Source organism: Mustela erminea, chromosome 11, assembly GCF_009829155.1.
Source record: "Mustela erminea isolate mMusErm1 chromosome 11, mMusErm1.Pri, whole genome shotgun sequence".
NCBI classification, from domain to species: domain Eukaryota; kingdom Metazoa; phylum Chordata; class Mammalia; order Carnivora; family Mustelidae; genus Mustela; species Mustela erminea.
The window spans coordinates 53,335,328-53,353,292 of record NC_045624.1 but is presented as its reverse complement, the minus strand read 5'-3'; the positions used below and the strand labels follow the sequence as shown (position 1 = coordinate 53,353,292).

The window sequence follows — 17,965 nt, the reverse complement described above, 5'->3', positions numbered from 1 at the left end:
CTTGATTTCAACGGATTTCAGCCTGGGTTGTGATCTCAGGGTCGAGGGATGGAGCCCTGTGTCAGGCTCTGTGCTCAGCGGGGAGTCTGCTTGAGATGCTCTCTCTACCTCTGCCCCTCCCTGGGCACGCTCACTCTCTTTAAAATAGTTTTTAAAAGGATTTTTGTGAGGATTGTCTTTGCTTAGTATCCAGTATAGCTCACAAAACTGGCTGATTGACAGTGGTTTATGCTGGGCAAGGTACTCCCAAACTTCTTTCTAGCTGAGAGTTCTCTCCCAAATTTCAAACTTGGAGATCCACTTCTTTTCCTGAAATTCATGCTTGTTGGATAATAAACATCCCAAACCTACTATTCAACATTGAACTCCTCTTCCCCAACCTGCATTACTGATGGTTACCTCCAGAACAGTGGATGTGAACTCCATCCTTGCAGTTGCTCAAGCCAGAAGACCTCAGAGTCAACCCTGACTCCTTTCTTTGTATCCATTCAGCCACGAAATCATGTAAATTCTACCTTCAAAATACCTTCAGAATCCACCTTTGTACTCTCCTCCACCTCTGTGATTCTGGGCTGGTTCACCTTGGTCTCTCAATAGTCTCATAATGGAGGTCTCTGCTTTTGCATGTTTCCCATCTAGAACCTATTCCCAACAGAGCTGCCGGAGGGATTCTGTTGAAGCATGAGTCATAACATGTCACTTTTCTGCTCAGACCCTGCCCTGCGTCCCCTTTGACTCCCTGTCATGTTCTCTGTGGATCAGAGCTCTCAGTATTAGCTAGACAGTTGTTACCACTCTAGAATCTCAGGACCTTCTTCAGAACTCCTGAATCCTGATTCAGGTCATCAGGTCATTCTTAGCCTTACTATGGAATGAAAACCCTCGTCCAGAATCTGTGATCTGACCTCTCCATGACTTTTTTGCTCTTACTTGTCTTAGGTACATTGTCATTCCTGCTGTTTCTTTATCTTCCCCAGAATTCAGTGAGCACCTTCATGTCCTCCACGTCTTTCTGCTCAAATACTCCTTTTCGTAAAGCCACTCTTTGGGGGGCAGGAACCTTTGCAGGGTGGAGATTAGAGGTAGCAAATGAGGCACTCAGTTCAAGAGTGAAATTTACAGGTGGGCAAGGAGGAAAAACAAGAACCCAGTAATCAAGATGTTTAGTGTAGCATGTTAAAAAAAATTTTTAAAAATCAATACTTTAAATAAAAACTGGATAGTTCAAAGTGCCGTACTAGATCATATTGGAGCCTGGAGCAAAAATAAGTCAGTAATATCGGTTGCTGTCTTTATTTTGAAATGTCGATAATTTGTTCCTCATTACTTTCTTTGCATTGATTTTGATTTAAAAATGCCTTAAGGGGTGCCCTTTTGGCTCAGTCAGTTAAGAGTTGACTCTTGGGGGCACCTGGGTGGCTCAGTGGGTTAAAGCCGCTGCCTTTGGCTCAGGTCATGGTCTCAGGGTCCTGGGATCGAGTCCCATATCGGGCTCTCTGCTCAGCAGGGAGCCTGCTTCCCCCCCCCCCCCCCGCCTGCCTCTCCATCTACTTGTGATCTCTCTCTGTCAAATAAATAAATAAAATCTTAAAAAAAAAAAAAAGAGTTGACTCTTGGTTTTATCTCAGGTTATAATCTTAGGGGTCATAAGATTGGGCCTAGTGTTTGTCTCCATAGTCAAAAGGGAGTGGGCTTGAGATCCTTTCGCTCTGTCTCCCCCCACCCCACCTCTACACTCACGTGTGAGACTGCACACTCATTTGCTCTCTCTCTCAAAGCCTAAAAAAAGCAAAACAAACTTAAAATATTACTCATCTCCATTCCTAAATTTTTGGTACCCTTAGATATTCAGCTCCAATAATATCCAGTAGATATTCAGCTCCATGAAGGCCTCACTTGCCTTACCCTAGCCCCTGCTCTGAGTCTTTGTTTGGCTCCCAATTGTGGCCCAGACACCTAAGACCTTGCCTGACTCATGGTAGGAGCTCAGTACTTGTTCAGCGAATCAAAGTCAGTTAAGGGCTACTTGACATGCTGTTCCCATAAGAGACAAAACACTGAGGCATCAAGGTATTCCTTTAGAGAAGAAGCACTTGGTGTATGATCTCTGATAGTCCATTTTAATCTTTCTGGACATGTGAAAAGGACACTTGGGGAATTTCATGCTAATCTCAGTTAATAACCTATATTTACTGAAGACCTACTTAGTGCTGGTGACAGGACAGACGTGGCAACTAGTGATGTAGTTTGGACCCTCAGGAAGTATGCAGTCTGTTCAGGGAGGTAGACTGCTGGGTCTGCCGTAGGAGGCCACAGTGGTCATGTTGTGGGAGCCTAGGGGCACTTGCCATACCTGGAGGGCTGGCAGGGGTGTGCGGACTCTGGAACAGGATGATCATAGATCTCACTTCACCTGGGATGCTTTGGGTTTCCACCTGTTACAGATCAGTTAAGGTCTGTTAATAATTTTCCTCTCAATGTACCACAGCTGTATGGTGAATTACTTGGTCCCCACAGTGTGGAAGGACAAGGAGGAGAGAGCTAGGTGGAGGAGGAAGGGCATTCTGAGCGGAGGGAGAAACAGTGTGAAGGCACAGAGGTGAGGAAATGAAGGTTGATTTTATTTTTATTTTTTAATTTTTTTAAAGATTTTATTTATTTGACACACAGAGAAAGATCACAAGTAGGCAGAGAGGCAGGCATAGAGAGAGAGAGGGAAGCAGGCTCCCCGCTGAGCAGAGAGCCTGACGAGGGACTGGATCCCAGGATCCTGAGATCATAACCTGAGCCCAAGACAGAGGCTTAACCCACTGAGCCACCCACACGCCCAAAGGTTGATTTTTTAAAAAGGAGTGGATTATTGTAGCTGGACAGGGGAACCAGAGCCAGAAGGTGGTGAGAAACAAAGCTGGAGAAGCTGATTAGAAAAAACCAAATGGACAAAGAGACAAAAACAGCCGTGTATTTCAGGTAGTCGCCAGAAAAGACAATGGCCAAGCCCATACTCGTGTGTTGATTGGAAGATGGTTGTGGTAATGCACATTCTGGGAAGGTTTTTATCAGGGCAGCCTTAATTAGGAAGTTGTGGAGTCGAATGGAATGTCAGTGGTCCTTCATGCCTTTCATTCCAAGCTAATCAACTTCTAACTTTCTGATTTGTACATTAACGATAGCCACACTACATGCAAGGACTAGGAACTGGTGATTCTGTTGAATGAAGGAGAGACTGATACGGTAATTGCTTTGGAAGGTACTGAGGGAGATTTCTGGTGTTTGACTTCTTTAATGGGATAGAATAAGGAAGGAATGGACCAAGTGTTTGAACTGTAGGTAGGGAAAGTCATTTGTGCCTTCATAATTTGTTTTTTCCTCTTTTAAATGATACTCTCGCTTACAGTCAATGGTGAGCAGTTTTTGGAGTTTGACTCCACTCCACAGAGTAATGGGAATTGATGCTGAGGTTCTCGGGGCCTCCCAGACTTCTGTCTCCAGCCTGGCTCTCTCCTAAACTCCAAGCTCAGATGTCCACCTTCCTTGTGGATGTAGCCACTTAGTGTGTAATGTCTCAGATCTAACCTGTCTCAAGTTGAACTCCCAGTCTGCTCAACATCATTACGTGTTGCCATACAGTGTGGTTTGTAGCTGTATTATATTTAGCAAAACTATTTAAAATGTCATGTAGCTCTTTATTATATTGACCCAAATCCTTAAGGAAATAATAATTGTGAATTATCCTCATTACTCATTTGGCTTCAAGCCCAAATGGAAATATGATTTGGTTTTTGAGGTTAGTGTCTAGGTCCTATCCTTGGGCATTCCAATTTAAGAAGTCTGGGAGACTATGGTGAGTGCTGTGAAATGTGTAAGCCTGATGATTCACAGACCTATACCCCTGGGGCAAAGAATACATTATATGTTAATTAAAAAAAAAAAAGTAAAGAGGGAAAAAAAAAAGTCTGGGAGAAGCCCTGTCTCCTGAAAGTACTGCCCAGGTGACAGTCTCTGTTGACTTAAGAACCATTATGAAAAGAAAATCCCCAGTTAAAAAAGGATTAAAGAAGGGGGGACACCTGGGTGGCTCAGTCAGTTGGGTTCTTGACTCTGGATTTCAGCTCAGGTGCTGGTTTCCAAATTGTTGGGTTGAGCCCTGGGTTGGGCTCCGCAGGCATAATGGAGTCTTCCTATCCCACTAGCTCTGCTTCTCCCTCCACTTGTGTTCTCTCTCTCTCAAATGAATAAAATAAAATCTTAAAAAAGATCAAAGAAGGTAAGTAGAGAAAACCATCACTAGGCCCCATAGTTCTTTAATTTGTAGTTACACATGGTACACCTATTGAATATGTAAACAGTCAAATTATTTTAGTTTTCAGGAAAAGCTTGGAATTTTTCCTCTACACCCCAAAAAGTAGGCAAAAAAAACTTCCCAATGGAAACAAAATAAAACCCCAACTAATTGAATTACTCTGTATATAGTATAATAAGACGTACTGTAATTAAATAGCACATCCCAGGTCTATTTGTTTTAAACGAGGTTTATAGTGATGCTCTAGCTCTTTGACTAATCGCTCTGCAAAGCACATGGCTCAGAATTTCACAGTTTTATCTGCAGTGTGTGACAGAAATACTTTAAAAGAAGCTGGCTTTGTCATAGAATCATAAGTGGAGTGAAAGTTTGAAACCGTACCCAGTAAATTAGCTATGCTGAATAACCAGAATTTTCCTCACGCCTGATGTTCAGAAATAGTTGTTGAAATCTGGGATTTAATTGAGAAAGAAGTTTTCCAATAGGTCAGTGCATGTTCCGCCCAACAAGCTTTGACCCTTCAGTGTGATTTCCAAAACTCTTCATGAGCAACTCTGCCTTTCCTGAAGCTAATTCTGGGCAGGCCAGACTGGCAGTTTTCCAGAAGCATTTTGCTTCTGGAGTCCTGAATGATTTTTACAGATCAGTGTGTTTATCCTGTGTTTCCACTTCGCATCCTGAATATGCCTCAAATCATGGCAGTTCTTGGAGCAAAGGACCTAACCCACTGAGCCATTGCAAGCAGAGACTGTTTCTTACTCTGCTCTTCTAGCTTGACACGTAGAAGGCGCTAAGCAGGAAAATGTAATAATGTGATTTGGAAAGACTTGTTTCAACACCGTTAGAAAACAAAAGTGATTGTATTGTCAAAATAGACTTTGAAAAGGGGGAGTAATTATATTCTGAGCATTTTAGCTAATGGAAATTTTATGGTATAATGCTGGTACACCTGGAGGATTATCAGAAAAATGAAAAGTGTTGGAAATTAGTCGATACTAGAAAGGAGTGGGAAAGCAGAAAGAGGCTAGAAACTTCATTCACTCAACAAGATTCTTATTAACGTATGCTAGGCACTGGGAACACAAACACGATTGTTGAAGGCTTTCACATGCTTGGTATCCCATATGTGATGCTTCCATTTCAGTGGTAGAGGGAATTCCAAAAAAGGGCCATATGATTAACAAACATTTTTTTTTTAAGGTTTAAGATTTTTTAAGATTTTTAAGATTTTATTTATTTATTTGACAGATCACAAGTAGGCAGAGAGGCAGGCAGGGTGGCCGGGGAAGCGGGGTCCCTGCCGAGTAGAGAGGCCGATGTGGGACTCTATCCCAGAACCCTGAGATCATGACCTGAGCCGAAGGCAGAGGTTTTAACCCACTGAGCCACCCAGGCACCACATAAACATGTTTTTGACTATGAAACTTGAATGCACTGGTGTGCCCCCAGGGGTTGAGAAGATTTATTCACTTTTGCTTTGATGTGATTCAAAAAGATTTTTTTTTTTCATTTATGTACCTGCCAATGTGCTTGGTTTGCCTGAAGAAAGCTATTTGCCTGCCCGATGTGACTGTGCTTGGTTTATGCAGTGTTTGAGTTATTGGGAACCTCCTCGAATGCTTGATGAATGGGTTAATGAACCAACAGGCCGCGTCGTATTTCCACTTTGAAAGATCTTATCTAATTGATGAAGTCTCAATGGGATACTGATGGTGTCCTGTCTTTGTAAATTTGATATCCTAGGAAGGTATTGAACAAATAGAGTGGTTTTGTGGCTGATTTTGTGTGATAAGAAAATCTTTGAAGGAGTATGTTGTCTGCAAATTAACCTCTTTTTGAAAATGTTTCTCTTTCTGTAGATTTTAGTGCCCATTCTTTCTAATAGGAACAACCATAAATCCTGGTCCTGTTTCATTTCACAAGATGTGGAACGCCATGTAGAAGTCATGAAAAGTAAAATGCATGTTTTTCGGGGCAAAATGCTGAGAAGAACTCTTCTACCAATTCCCACGATAGCAGGGAAAATGGACCTGGATCGGAAATACTCTGAGACCAAGTATATAATGATATGATATACATAGGTTGTTAAAATGGAGATCCCACATACCCGATTAATATAATTTCCCCAGAAAACTATTTGTAAGATAATTATTAGAACTATATAATTTTTTAAAGTTGTGCAGAGCACCTATTACTTACAAAGTATCCTTCTTGGGCTCTTGTGTGGCTCAGTCAGTTAAGTGACTGCTTTCGGCTCAGGTCATGATCCCAGAGTCCCGAGATCGAGTCACACATTGGGCTCCCAGCTCCACGGGGAGTCTGCTTCTCCCTCTGACCTTCTCCCATTTCATACTCTCTCTCTCAAATAGATGAATAAAATCTTAAAAAACAAACAAACAAACAAAAAATCCCACAAAGTATCCTTTGCTGTTACAATTGCAAAAAGCAAGCTGTAACAATTGCAAGATGTCAGCCAAGTTCTTTGGGTAGCAATGGTGTGAGCATATGATCATTTGTTATACAGTGTTGATGCCACAATTAAAATTGAGGCTGTAAAAATAAAAGATCTGATTCTGAAATACTTAAATTTGGAAAGCTAGTTCATGTTAAAAGTACTGCTACCATCCGAGTCCTCTCTTCCTTTGGGCGACGTAATTGGTTTTTGAATTATTCTGTTGATCATTTCAGTGTTGGTACGCTAGACATAAATGAAAGGATGCTACTCCATGCAATTGAGACTGTGGTTATTAAATGGTCACATCAAATCCAAGAGATTGTAGAAAAAGATTTTGTGCAGCCTTTGCTGAGTGGTCTTCACTCGAATCCTCAAACTGAACTGGATTTCTGGATGATGAGGAGAGAGAATCTGTCATGCGTTTATGATCAAGTAAGTAGACAGTTCCTCCACATGGCTTGTCAACTAATTTAGCCAAGTCCGTTGTAGAATCTGGTTTCTGGAACAGTGTTTTTTAATCACTTTAACAGTTTAACATACTGTCTTTGACCTAATAGTCCGTTCTCATTCCGAAGTTCTGTATCATTTAAAAATGAATGGGATGGGGGCTCTTGGGTGGCTTAGTTGGTTAAGTCATTCTACTCCTGATTTCTGCTCAAGTCATGACCTCAGGGCTGTGAGATGGAGCCCCACCTCAGGCTTGAAGCTGGGCATGGAGGCTGCTGGAGATTTCCTCTTTCCTCTCTCTCTGCCTTACCCCCAACTTGTGTGTGTGTTCTCTCTCTATTAAAAAAGAAAAAAAGTAAAAATGAATGGGAATTAAAAGTAATTTTGCCTTTTTGAGACTATTTTGACAGCTTTTGATAATTGGAAACACTGTGGCATAGAGAGTGGTTCCCCCGGGGAAATGTTGAAGATGGTAAAATTTAATTAATCTAGTTGATTGAATTGATTTAAGAAGGAGTGGAGTGTTGCTTGGTGGAGAGATGCGGCTTTGGAAGAGCTAACTTTGCTTCCTCTGGTGTTTGCCTGACGTAGTACTTAATTTAATGTTCGGAAAACTAAGACATTCATTTGCATGTTCACATGTCTCTCAGATTTTCTGAAACATAGCAAGAGATTTTATATGGAAAATTTAACATTTTACACATGAAGTGTAAATTGACACACATTTTGAAAACTCAAGAGTTATAAATGTAAAATAAAATTCAAGCTGAAGGAAGAAATGCTGTTAAAAATTATTTTCAACCTGAAACCATATACGTCTTTGCGTATGAAATGCTGTGTGTATCGTGCATGATTGGAATAGAACTTAAGTATTTCATTACCAAATGCATCTATTTAGACATTATTACAGCTTCTGCTTCATTTTCTTTTTCTATTAGCTTCAAACTCCTGTTGTCCTCAACATGGTTAGGATCCTGGAAATTAAACAGAGCAGCTATTTTCCAACTTTGAAGGACATTTTTACGGCTGTGAAAAATGGTAAGACTCTTGTTTTTTGGTCTGGTGTTGGTGTCCCACTTTATCTTACCCCATCTGCTGCCGCCCAGCCTCATCTACCCTTCACCATTAGCATGTGCATGAGGTGATGGCCCTTGGCTCTTCTAAGGATAAATTAATCTTCATCAGTACTTCGTTCTCCAGTGATATTAAACTACTTTTAGGATAGATTGTAGGGACCTAGCAGACAGGCTCCAGATGGAAGTTCTAATCAGAATGTATGGGAGCAAGGCCTTTGCGGGGGGTGAATGGAAGCCCAACATGGGCGTTTCTTAGTCAATGTGGGACTACGCTTAGTCCAGTAACTCTCTGATAGAGTCTCTGGTACTTGGCATTCACCACACACTTAATTCAAAAGAGCTCAAATTCTTCATCGAAGTTTCTGTGAGGATTAAACAGAGAGGACAGTCTGTTTGCCGAATTTTGGACAAGTGCATGCACATGGTGAAAAACCAGGAGTTTCAATGAAAAGTCTCCTTGTTCCCTCACTGTCCAGTGTTAGCTCCACCCAGGGGTGACAGCCATCTTGTTTCTTGACTTCTCTTCTTGTTTCTTGAGGCATATTTAAGTGAAAAGGAAAACACATGACTGAAGTTTTTAATGTTGCAAATGGAAGATAATTGGAAGATAATAACTTTTTTGGTTTCTAACATTAGAAAATGACTGTTTAATTTTTTAAAATTTATTAATTATTTTTATTAACATATAATGTATTATTTGCCCCAGGAGTACAGGCTTACACATTTCACAGCACTCACCATAGCACATACCCTCCCCAGTGTCCATAACCCAACCACCCTATACCTACTCCCCCACCCCCCAGCAACCCTCAGTTTGTTTTGTGAGATTAAGAGTGTCTTATGGTTTGTCTCCCTCCCATCTTATTTTTTCCTTTCCTTCCACACCAAAGCCCCCACCCTGTCTCTCAAATTCCTCCTATCAGGGAGATCATATGATAATTGTCTTTCTCTGATTGACTTATTTTGCTCAGCATAATACCCTCTAGTTCCATCCATGTTGATGCAAATAGCAAGATTTCATTTCTTTTGATGGTTGCATACTATTAAACTGTATATATATACCACATCTTCCTTATCCATTCATCTGTTGATGGACATTCAGGTTCTTTCCACAGTTTGCCTCTTGTGGACATTGCTGCTATAAACATTCGGGTGCACATGTGCCTTCGGATCACTACATTTGTATCTTTACGATAAATATCTAGTAGTGCGACTACTGGGTCGTAGGGTAGCTCTGCTTTCAACTTTTTGAGGAACCTCCATGCTGTTTTCCAGAGTGGCTGCACCAGCTTGCATTCCCACCAACAGTGTAGGAGGGTTCCATTTCTCCACATCCTTGCCAGCATCTGTTGTTTCCTGACTTGTTAATTTTAGCCATTCTGACTGGTGTGAGGTGGTTTGTCATTGTGGTTTTGAATCAGTATTTCCCTGAGGCCAAGTGTTAGGGAGCACTTTTTCATATGTCTGTTGGCCATCTGGATGTCTTCTTTGCAGAAATGTCTGTTCATGTCCTCTGCCCATTTCTTGATTGGATTATTTGTTCTTTGGGTGTTGAGTTTGATAAGTACTTTATAGATTTTGGATACTAACCCTTTATCTGATATGTCATTTGCAAATATCTTCTCCCATTCTGTCAGTTGTCTTTTGGTTTTGTTGACTGTTTCTTTTGCTGTGCAAAAGCTTTTGATCTTGATGAAGTCCCAGTAGTTCATTTTTGCCCTTGCTTCCCTTGCCTTTGGCGATGTTCCTAGGAAGAAGTTGCTGCAACTGAGGTTGAAGAGATTGCTGCCTGTGTTCTCCTCAAGGATTTTGATGGATTCCTGTCTCTCATTGATGTTTTTCATCCATCTTGAGTCTATTTTGTGTGTGATGTAAGGAAATGGTCCAGTTTCATTCTTCTGTATGTGGCTGTCCAATTTTCCCAATACTATTTGTTAAGGAGACTGTTTTTTTTTTTTTTTTCCATTGGACATTCTTTCCTGCTTTGTTGAAGATTAGTTGACCATGGAGTTGAGGGTCTATTTCTGGGCTCTCTATTCTGTTCCATTGATCTGTGTGTCTGTTTTTGTGCCAGTACCATACTGTCTTGATGATGACAGCTTTGTAGTAGAGCTTGAAGTCTAGAATTGTGATGCCACCAACTTTGGCTTTCTTTTTCAACATTTCTCTGGCCATTAGGGTCTTGTCTGGTTCCATGTAAATTTTAGGATTATTTGTTCCATTTCTTTGAAAAAAATGGATGGTACTTTGATAGGGATTGCATTAAATGTGTAGGTTGCTATAGGTAGCATAGACATTTTCACAATATTTTTTCTTCCAATCCATGAATATGCAATGTTTTTCCATTTCTTTTTGTCTTCCTCAATTTCTTTCATGAGTACTTTATTGCTTTCTGAGTACAGCTTCTTTGCCTCTTTGGTTAGGTTGATTCCTAGGTATCTTGTGGTTTTGGGTGCAGTTGTAAATGGGATCAACTTCTTAATTTCTCTTCTGTCTTGCTGTTGGTGTATAAAAATGCAGCTGATTTCTGTGTGTTGATTTTTATATCTTGACACTTTACTGAATTCCTGTATGAGTTCTAGCAGTCTTGGAGTGGAGTCTTTTGGGTTTTTCACATAAAATATTATATCATCTGTAGAGTGAGAGTTTGACTCCTTTGCTGATTTGGATGCGTTTTATTTCTTTTTGTTGTCTGATTGCCGAGGCTAGGACTTCTAGTACTATGTTGAATGGCAGTGGTCATAGTGGGCATTCCTGCTGTGTTCCTGACCTTAGGGGAAAAGCTCTCAGTTTTTTCCCCATTGAGAATGATATTTGCATTTGCTGTGGATTTTTCATAGATGGCTTTGATGATATTGAGATATGTACTCTCTGTCCCTACACTTGAAGAGTTTTGATCAAGAAAGGATGCTGTGCTTTGTCAAATGCTTTTTCAGCATCTATTGAGAGTATCATATGGTTCTTGTTCTTTCTTTTATTAATGTATCACATTGATTGATTTGTGGATGTTGAACCAACCTTGCAGCCCAGGAATAAATCCCACTTGGTCGTGGTGAATAATCCTTTTAATGTACTGTTGGATTCTATTGGCTAGTATTTTGGTGAGAAATTTTGCTTCTGTCTTCATCAAGGATATTGGTTTGCTTTTTGATGGGGTCTTTGTCTGTTTTTGGGATCAAGGTAATGCTGGCCTCATAAAACGAGTTTGGAAGTTTCCCTTCCATTTCTAATTTTTGGAACAGTTTCAGGAGAATAGGTACTAATTCTTCTTGAAATGTTTGGTAGAATTCCCCTGGGAAGCCATTTGGCCCTGCGCTCTTGTTTGGTGGGAGATTTTTGATGACTGCTTCAATCTCCTTACTGCTTATGGGTCTGTTCAGATTTTCTATTTCTTCCTGGTTCAGTTTTGGTATTTTATACCAAAAAGTATCTAGGAAAACATCCCTTTCTTCTAGATTGTCAAATTTGCTGGCATATAGTTCTCATAATATGTTCTTATAATTGTTTGTATTTCTTTGGCGTTGGTTGTGCTCTCCTCTTTCATTCATGATTTTATTTGGGTCCTTTCTCTTTTCTTTTTGATAAGTCTGGCCAAAGGTTTATCAATCTTACCAATTCTTTCAATGAACCAGCTCCCAGTTTCATTGATCTATTCTACTGGTTTCTGTTTCATTGATTTCTGCTCTGATCTTTATTATTTCTCTTCCCTTGCTGGATTTAGGCTTTCTTTGCTGTTCTTTCTCTAGCTTCTTTAGGTGTAGGATTAGGTTGTGTACTTGAGACCTTTCTTGTTTCTTGAGAAGGGCTTATATCACTATATACTTCCCTTTCAGGACGGCCTTTGTTATGTCCCACAGATTTTGAACAGTTGTGTTTTCATTTTCATTTGTTTCCATGACTTTTTTTTTTCAATTCTTCTTTAATTACCTGGTTAACCCATTCGTTCTTGAATAGGATGCTCTTTGGCCTCCATGTATTTGACCTCTTTCCAATTTTCCTCTTGTGATTGAGTTCTAGCTTCAAAGCAATTGTGGTCTGAAAATATGCAGGGAATGATTGCAGTCTTTTGGTACCAGTTGGGACCTGATTTATGACTGAGGATATGATCTATTCTGGAGAATGTTCCATGTGCACTAGAGAAGAATGTGTGTTCTGTTCCTTTGGGACGGAATGTTCTGAATATATCTGTGATGTCCATCTGGTCCAATGTGTCATTTAAGGCCTTTATTTCCTTGTTGATCTTTTGCTTGGATGATCTGTCCATTTCAGAGAGGGGGTTGTTGAAGTCCCCTACTAATATTGTATTATTGTTGATGTGTTTCTTTGATTTTGTCATTAATTGGTTTATATAGTTGGCTGCTCCCATGTTGGGGCATAGATATTTAAAATTGTTAGTTCTTTTTGTTGGACAGACCCTTTAAATATGATATAGTGTCCTTCCTCATCTCTTTTATAGTCTTTGACTTAAAATCTAATTGATCTAAGGATTGCCACCCCATCTTTCTTTGGATGTCCATTAGCATGGTAAATTATTTTGCACCCCCTCACTTTAAATGTGGTGTCTGGAGGTGTCTTTGGGTCTAAATTAGTTTCTTATAGACAGTATATTGATGGGTCTTTTTTTTTTTTTATATCCATTCTGATACTCTGTGTCTTTTGATTGGGGCATTTAGCCCATTTATTTTCAGGGTAATTGTTGAAAGATATGAATTTAATGCCATTGTATTGCCTGTAAGGTGATTGCTACTGTATATTGTCTCTGTTCCTTTCTGGTCTACTACTTTTAGGCTCTCTCTTTGCTTAGAGGACCCCTTTTATATTTCCTGTAGGGCTGGTTTGGTGCTTGCAAATTCTTTTAATTTTTGTTTGCCCTGGAAGCTTTTTATCTCTCCTTCTATTTTCTTTCTTTCTTTCTTTTTTTTTTTTTTAAAGATTTTATTTATTTATTTGACAGAGAGAAATCACAAGTAGATGGAGAGGCAGGCAGAGAGAGAGAGAGAGGGAAGCAGGCTCCCTGCTGAGCAGAGAGCCTGATGCGGGACTCGATCCCAGGACCCTGAGATCATGACCTGAGCCGAAGGCAGCGGCTTAACCCACTGAGCCACCCAGGCGCCCCCATCTCTCCTTCTATTTTCAATGATAGCCTAGCTGGATATAGTATTCTTGGATGCATATTTTTCTCATTTATTGCTCTGAATATATCATGCCAGTTCTTTCTGGCCTACCAGGTCTCTGTGGATAAGTCAGCTGCCAATCTAATATTTTTACCATTGTATGTTACAGATTTCTTGTCCCAGGCTGCCTTCAGGATTTTCTCTTTGTCACTAAGACTTGTAAGTTTTACTATTAGATGATGGGGTGTGGACCTATTTTTATTGATTTTGAGGTGGGTTCTCTGTGCCTCCTGGATTTTGATGTTTGTTCCCTTTGCCATATTGGGGAAATACTCTCCAATAATTCTCTCCAATATACCTTCTGCCCCCTTCTCTCTTTCTTCTTCTTCTGGAAGCCCAATTACTCTAATATTGTTTCATTTTATGGTATCACTTACCACTCGAATTCTTCCCTTGTTGTCCAGTGTTTGTCTCTCTTTTTGTCAGTTTCTTTATTCTCTGTCATTTGGTCTTCTATATCACTAATTCTCTCCTCTGCCTCATTTTTCCTAACAGTAAGAGCCTCCATTTTTGATTGCACCTCATTAATAGGTTTTTTGGATTTCAACTTGGTTAGATTTTAATTCTTTTATTTCTCCAGAAAGGGATTTTATTTCTCCAAAGGGTTCCTCAAATATCTTCCATGCCTTTCTCAAGCCCAGCTAGCATCCTGAGAATTGTCATTCTAAACTCTAGTTCTGATATATTACCAATGTCCATATTGATTAGGTTCCTAGCCATCAGTACTGTGTCTTGTTCTTTTTTTGTGTGGTGAGTTTTTCTGCCTTGTCATTTTATCCAGATAAGAATATATGAACAAGAGAATAAAATACTGAAAGGGTGGCAAAGACCCAGAAAAGTGTATGCTAACCAAATCAGAAGAGACCCAAAACTGTGGGGAGAAGATAGGGGAAAAAAAGAAATAGATATAAAAAAGTTAAAAATTAAAATATATATGTATATATATATTTTAGACTGGTGAATAAAACAGAGACACCCACTTGATTTTGGATATATTCTTGTCTCTTAGAAGAAACCACCTCCCAACATTTAAAAGAAAAACTTATATATATACACAAAAATAAGGGTAAACACGATGAAGGGATGGAATATGACTGTAAAGATGAAAATTAAGAAAAAATTCTTAAAAAGGAATTGATAGGATAAGTTGGTTGGAAAAAGAAAAAATAAGAGGAGAGAATGTGCTCAGGCTGGAGACTAGAACAAAGGCATGTGCTAGATTTAGGGTATATTTTGATCTAGTAGAAGAAATTGTATTCCAAAATTTTAGAGAAAAAACTATATACAAAAAATAAGGTTAAATACCAATGAAGGGATAAAATATGACTATAACAATGAAGGTTTAGAAGGATTTTTTTAAAAAAGGCATTGTTATGATAAACTAGTTAAATGTTAAAAGAGGAAAGAGGAAAAGTTAAAAAAATAGAATAAGGAAAAAATAAAATTAGAAAAAACATTTATCCAGGACTAAAGGATCATGACTAAAATCCATGAATTTTATGCGTTGCTTTCCCCTAGCTCTGGAGTTCTGCTCTTCTTGATTGGTGAGCTTGATCTTGGCTGGATGTGTTTGCTGATCTTTTGGGGAAGGGGTCTTTTGCAGTGAGTATCAAATGTCTTTGCCTGAGATGGAATTGCACCACTCTTGCCTGGGGCCAGGCTAAGTAATCTGCTCAGGTTTGCTCTTAGGAGCTTTCCATGGAGCTTGAGAGGATGGGAATGAAGATGGTGACCTCCCAATCTCCAGCCCATAGGAGTTGAGAGCTCAGGGCCCCGCTCTTCAGTGTGCCCTCAAAGCAAAACAGTCAATACCTCCCACCTCCCTGGTCTCTGGCTGTGCTCCATGCTCACCTGGCCTGTGACTGAGCATTTCTGTCTCTGGTGCATGGCCCATTTGGAGTCCTCAAACCCAGCAGATTCCTGCCACCTGCTCCCATGCTGTTCCTTCCGGAGGAGGAAGGTGAGTCTCTCTGGATCTGCCACTTATGGAGTCCCTGCTCAGAGAGCACTGGCTCAACTGTGCCTTGGATCACTGTTTAATGTAAACCTGAGCTGATAGCCCACTCTTCAGCCCCATCTCTGCAGCTGGCTTCCTTTCGGATACCTGGAAGCTCTGCCACACTCAGACACCCTGGTCTTTCTGTGACCCCATGGTGCCTGAGACCACACTGTCCCCGTGAGGTCTCCACCCCTGCTTAGCCTCTGGAGTGATGTCCCTTAGTGGAGCAGACTTCTAAAAGTTCTGATTTTGTGCTCTGCTGCTCCACCACTTGCTGGAGAATGGCCCCTCCTGCCTCAGTCTATCTTCCCGTTGTTTTGGATTCACTTCTCCACCCGTCCTACCTTTCAGAAGGTGGTCGATTTTCTGTTCCTAGAATTGCTGCTCCTCTTCTATCTCTTGTTTAGTTTGTAGGTGTTCAGAATGGTTTGATAACTATCTAGCTGGACTCCTGGGTCCTGATGTCATTTTTGGCTGCTACTCCTCCGCCATCTTGATTCTCCTAACGGCTCTTTAATTTCTTCCTATATGATATATGTAAGTTAGGAAATACTTAAAATACACTTCAGAGTTAGATGATCTCTTCAGGGTTTTCCCCAAGAGCTCTCTTGGGAAGAGGACATGAGGGGGAATATTTGGGTTTGAAGGTCTGTCAGATCAGAATTCCTGTCCCAGCTCCACTTAGTACATCTTAAATTTGCTGAACCTCCGGTTTTCATCAGCCAAATTGGCATATTAACACCTTCCCTGCAGAATTGTTCTGAGGATTAGAGCAATATTTCTCAACCTTGTCATTTTTTTAAATTATTCTTTTCATGGTTTATCACCATTGACATTTGGGACAGGATGATTGTTGGTTGTGGGGAGCTGCCCTGTGCTTTGTTGGATGTTGAGTGGCATCCATGGCCTCCGCCCCTCCCACCCCCCACCCCCACCCCATTGCATCTGTGACCATCAAAAATGTCACCAGACATTGCCAAATGAGCCCTGGGAGCAAAACCTTTCTTGGCCAAGAACCTTTGGATTGAAGATAAATTATACAGGGTACATAGTTCTAGGCACACAGTGACATATCTTCAGTGAGCCAAAAGTGCTCAAATTTTTTTCTGTCTTGGTATAAGAGGAAAATTTTCTATGGATAAAGTTTCTGCAGGAACAAATCCCAGGGGGTACTCAGGGCCTTAGGAGCACATGGATTTTGAGATTCAGACATAAACTCAGTAGAACAAGTGGCCCGAAGCCATTGTCAGTTAGATATGCAAGACCCCTTCTCAAGGATGTCCTTGAGGCCTTGTGAAATCACCAGATGTGCATATTGTACTTGAAAGGCACTTATCAGATATGATTATTTAATTTTGAAATTAACATTGATTAAAAACACTAATTTGAAAGCATGAGTACAACCGGGGAAGAAAACAGTTCTTGGATGCTCTCTTTCTTCCAAGGTCTTTATTGTTTAGGTGCACAGAAAAATGGGTTATTGTTAAGTGGAGTAATAGGAGTGGTGCATTCCTGACCCTGACAGCTCAAAAAAGTTGGCAGGTTTGTGTTGCTTTGTTTTTTGCCCCTGACAGGAATCTTTCCTGTCTTATTTTCTGGGGTTATCTCAGGATAACCCCAGAAAATAAGAATTTACTTAATTCCCTACCTTCATAAATAAAGCCTGATTTCAGTTAATCAAAGGTATTTGTAGTCTCAGAAGCAAAATCCAGTTGGTTGGAGATCTATTCAGGGTGCATTAAAATGACTAGTTTGTTTTGTTTTGTTTTAGTGAGCAGTTTGGGTGAGGGGTGGAGGTTAGGGGCAGAGGGAGGGAGGGAGGGAGAGATTCTCCAGCAGGCTTGCTGCCTAGCACAAAGTCTGACTCAGGGCTCGATCTTACAACCCTGAAATCATGACCTGAGCAGAAATCATGATAGGTGCTTAACCAACTGAGGTACCAAGATGCCTGTTTTTGTTTTTGTTTTTTTAAGTTTTTTTTTTTTTTAATTTTATTTATTTGACACAGAGAGAGAGATCACAGGTAAGTAGAGTGGCAGGCAGAGAGAGAGAGAGAAGAGAAGCAGACTTTCCGCCGAGCAGAGAGCCCGATGCGGGGCTCGATCCCAGGACCCTGAGATCATGACCTGAGCTGAAGGCAGAGGCTTAAACCACTGAGCCACCCAGGCGCCCCATGAGATGTCTGGTTTTTTTTGAAATAAACTCTGCACCTAGTGTGGGGTTTGCGCTGCTCATCCCGAGATTGAGTTGCATGCTTTACCAACCGAGCCAGCCAGGAATCCCTGAAATTACTAATTTTAATCAAGAGGAAATTTGGATTACATCAAGCAGTAATTATTTTCTTCATGTATATCACGTTTTGGGGAAATATTCCTTATTCATCCTGCTTAATGATTTTTAAGATGGAGATAAAATTCATCTCACATAAAAATAACCATTTTGAATGTAGTGTTGAATGACACTTACTACATTCACAATGTCCTACAGCCTTCACCTCTCTCTAGTTCTAAA

At 40.4% G+C, this 17,965-nt stretch overlaps 1 protein-coding gene across 1 annotated transcript in view; it reads left to right on the top strand.

Annotated features, from left to right (window-relative positions):
• DNAH11 (dynein axonemal heavy chain 11) overlaps positions 1 to 17,965 on the top strand; it is a 324,465-nt gene that overhangs the window by 4,066 nt on the left and 302,434 nt on the right. Inside the window, exons 3-5 of the mRNA XM_032305983.1 lie at positions 6,163 to 6,359; positions 6,992 to 7,190; positions 8,144 to 8,243. Of these exons, the coding sequence (XP_032161874.1) occupies positions 6,163 to 6,359; positions 6,992 to 7,190; positions 8,144 to 8,243 (496 nt within the window). The remainder of the gene's footprint in view (positions 1 to 6,162; positions 6,360 to 6,991; positions 7,191 to 8,143; positions 8,244 to 17,965) is intronic.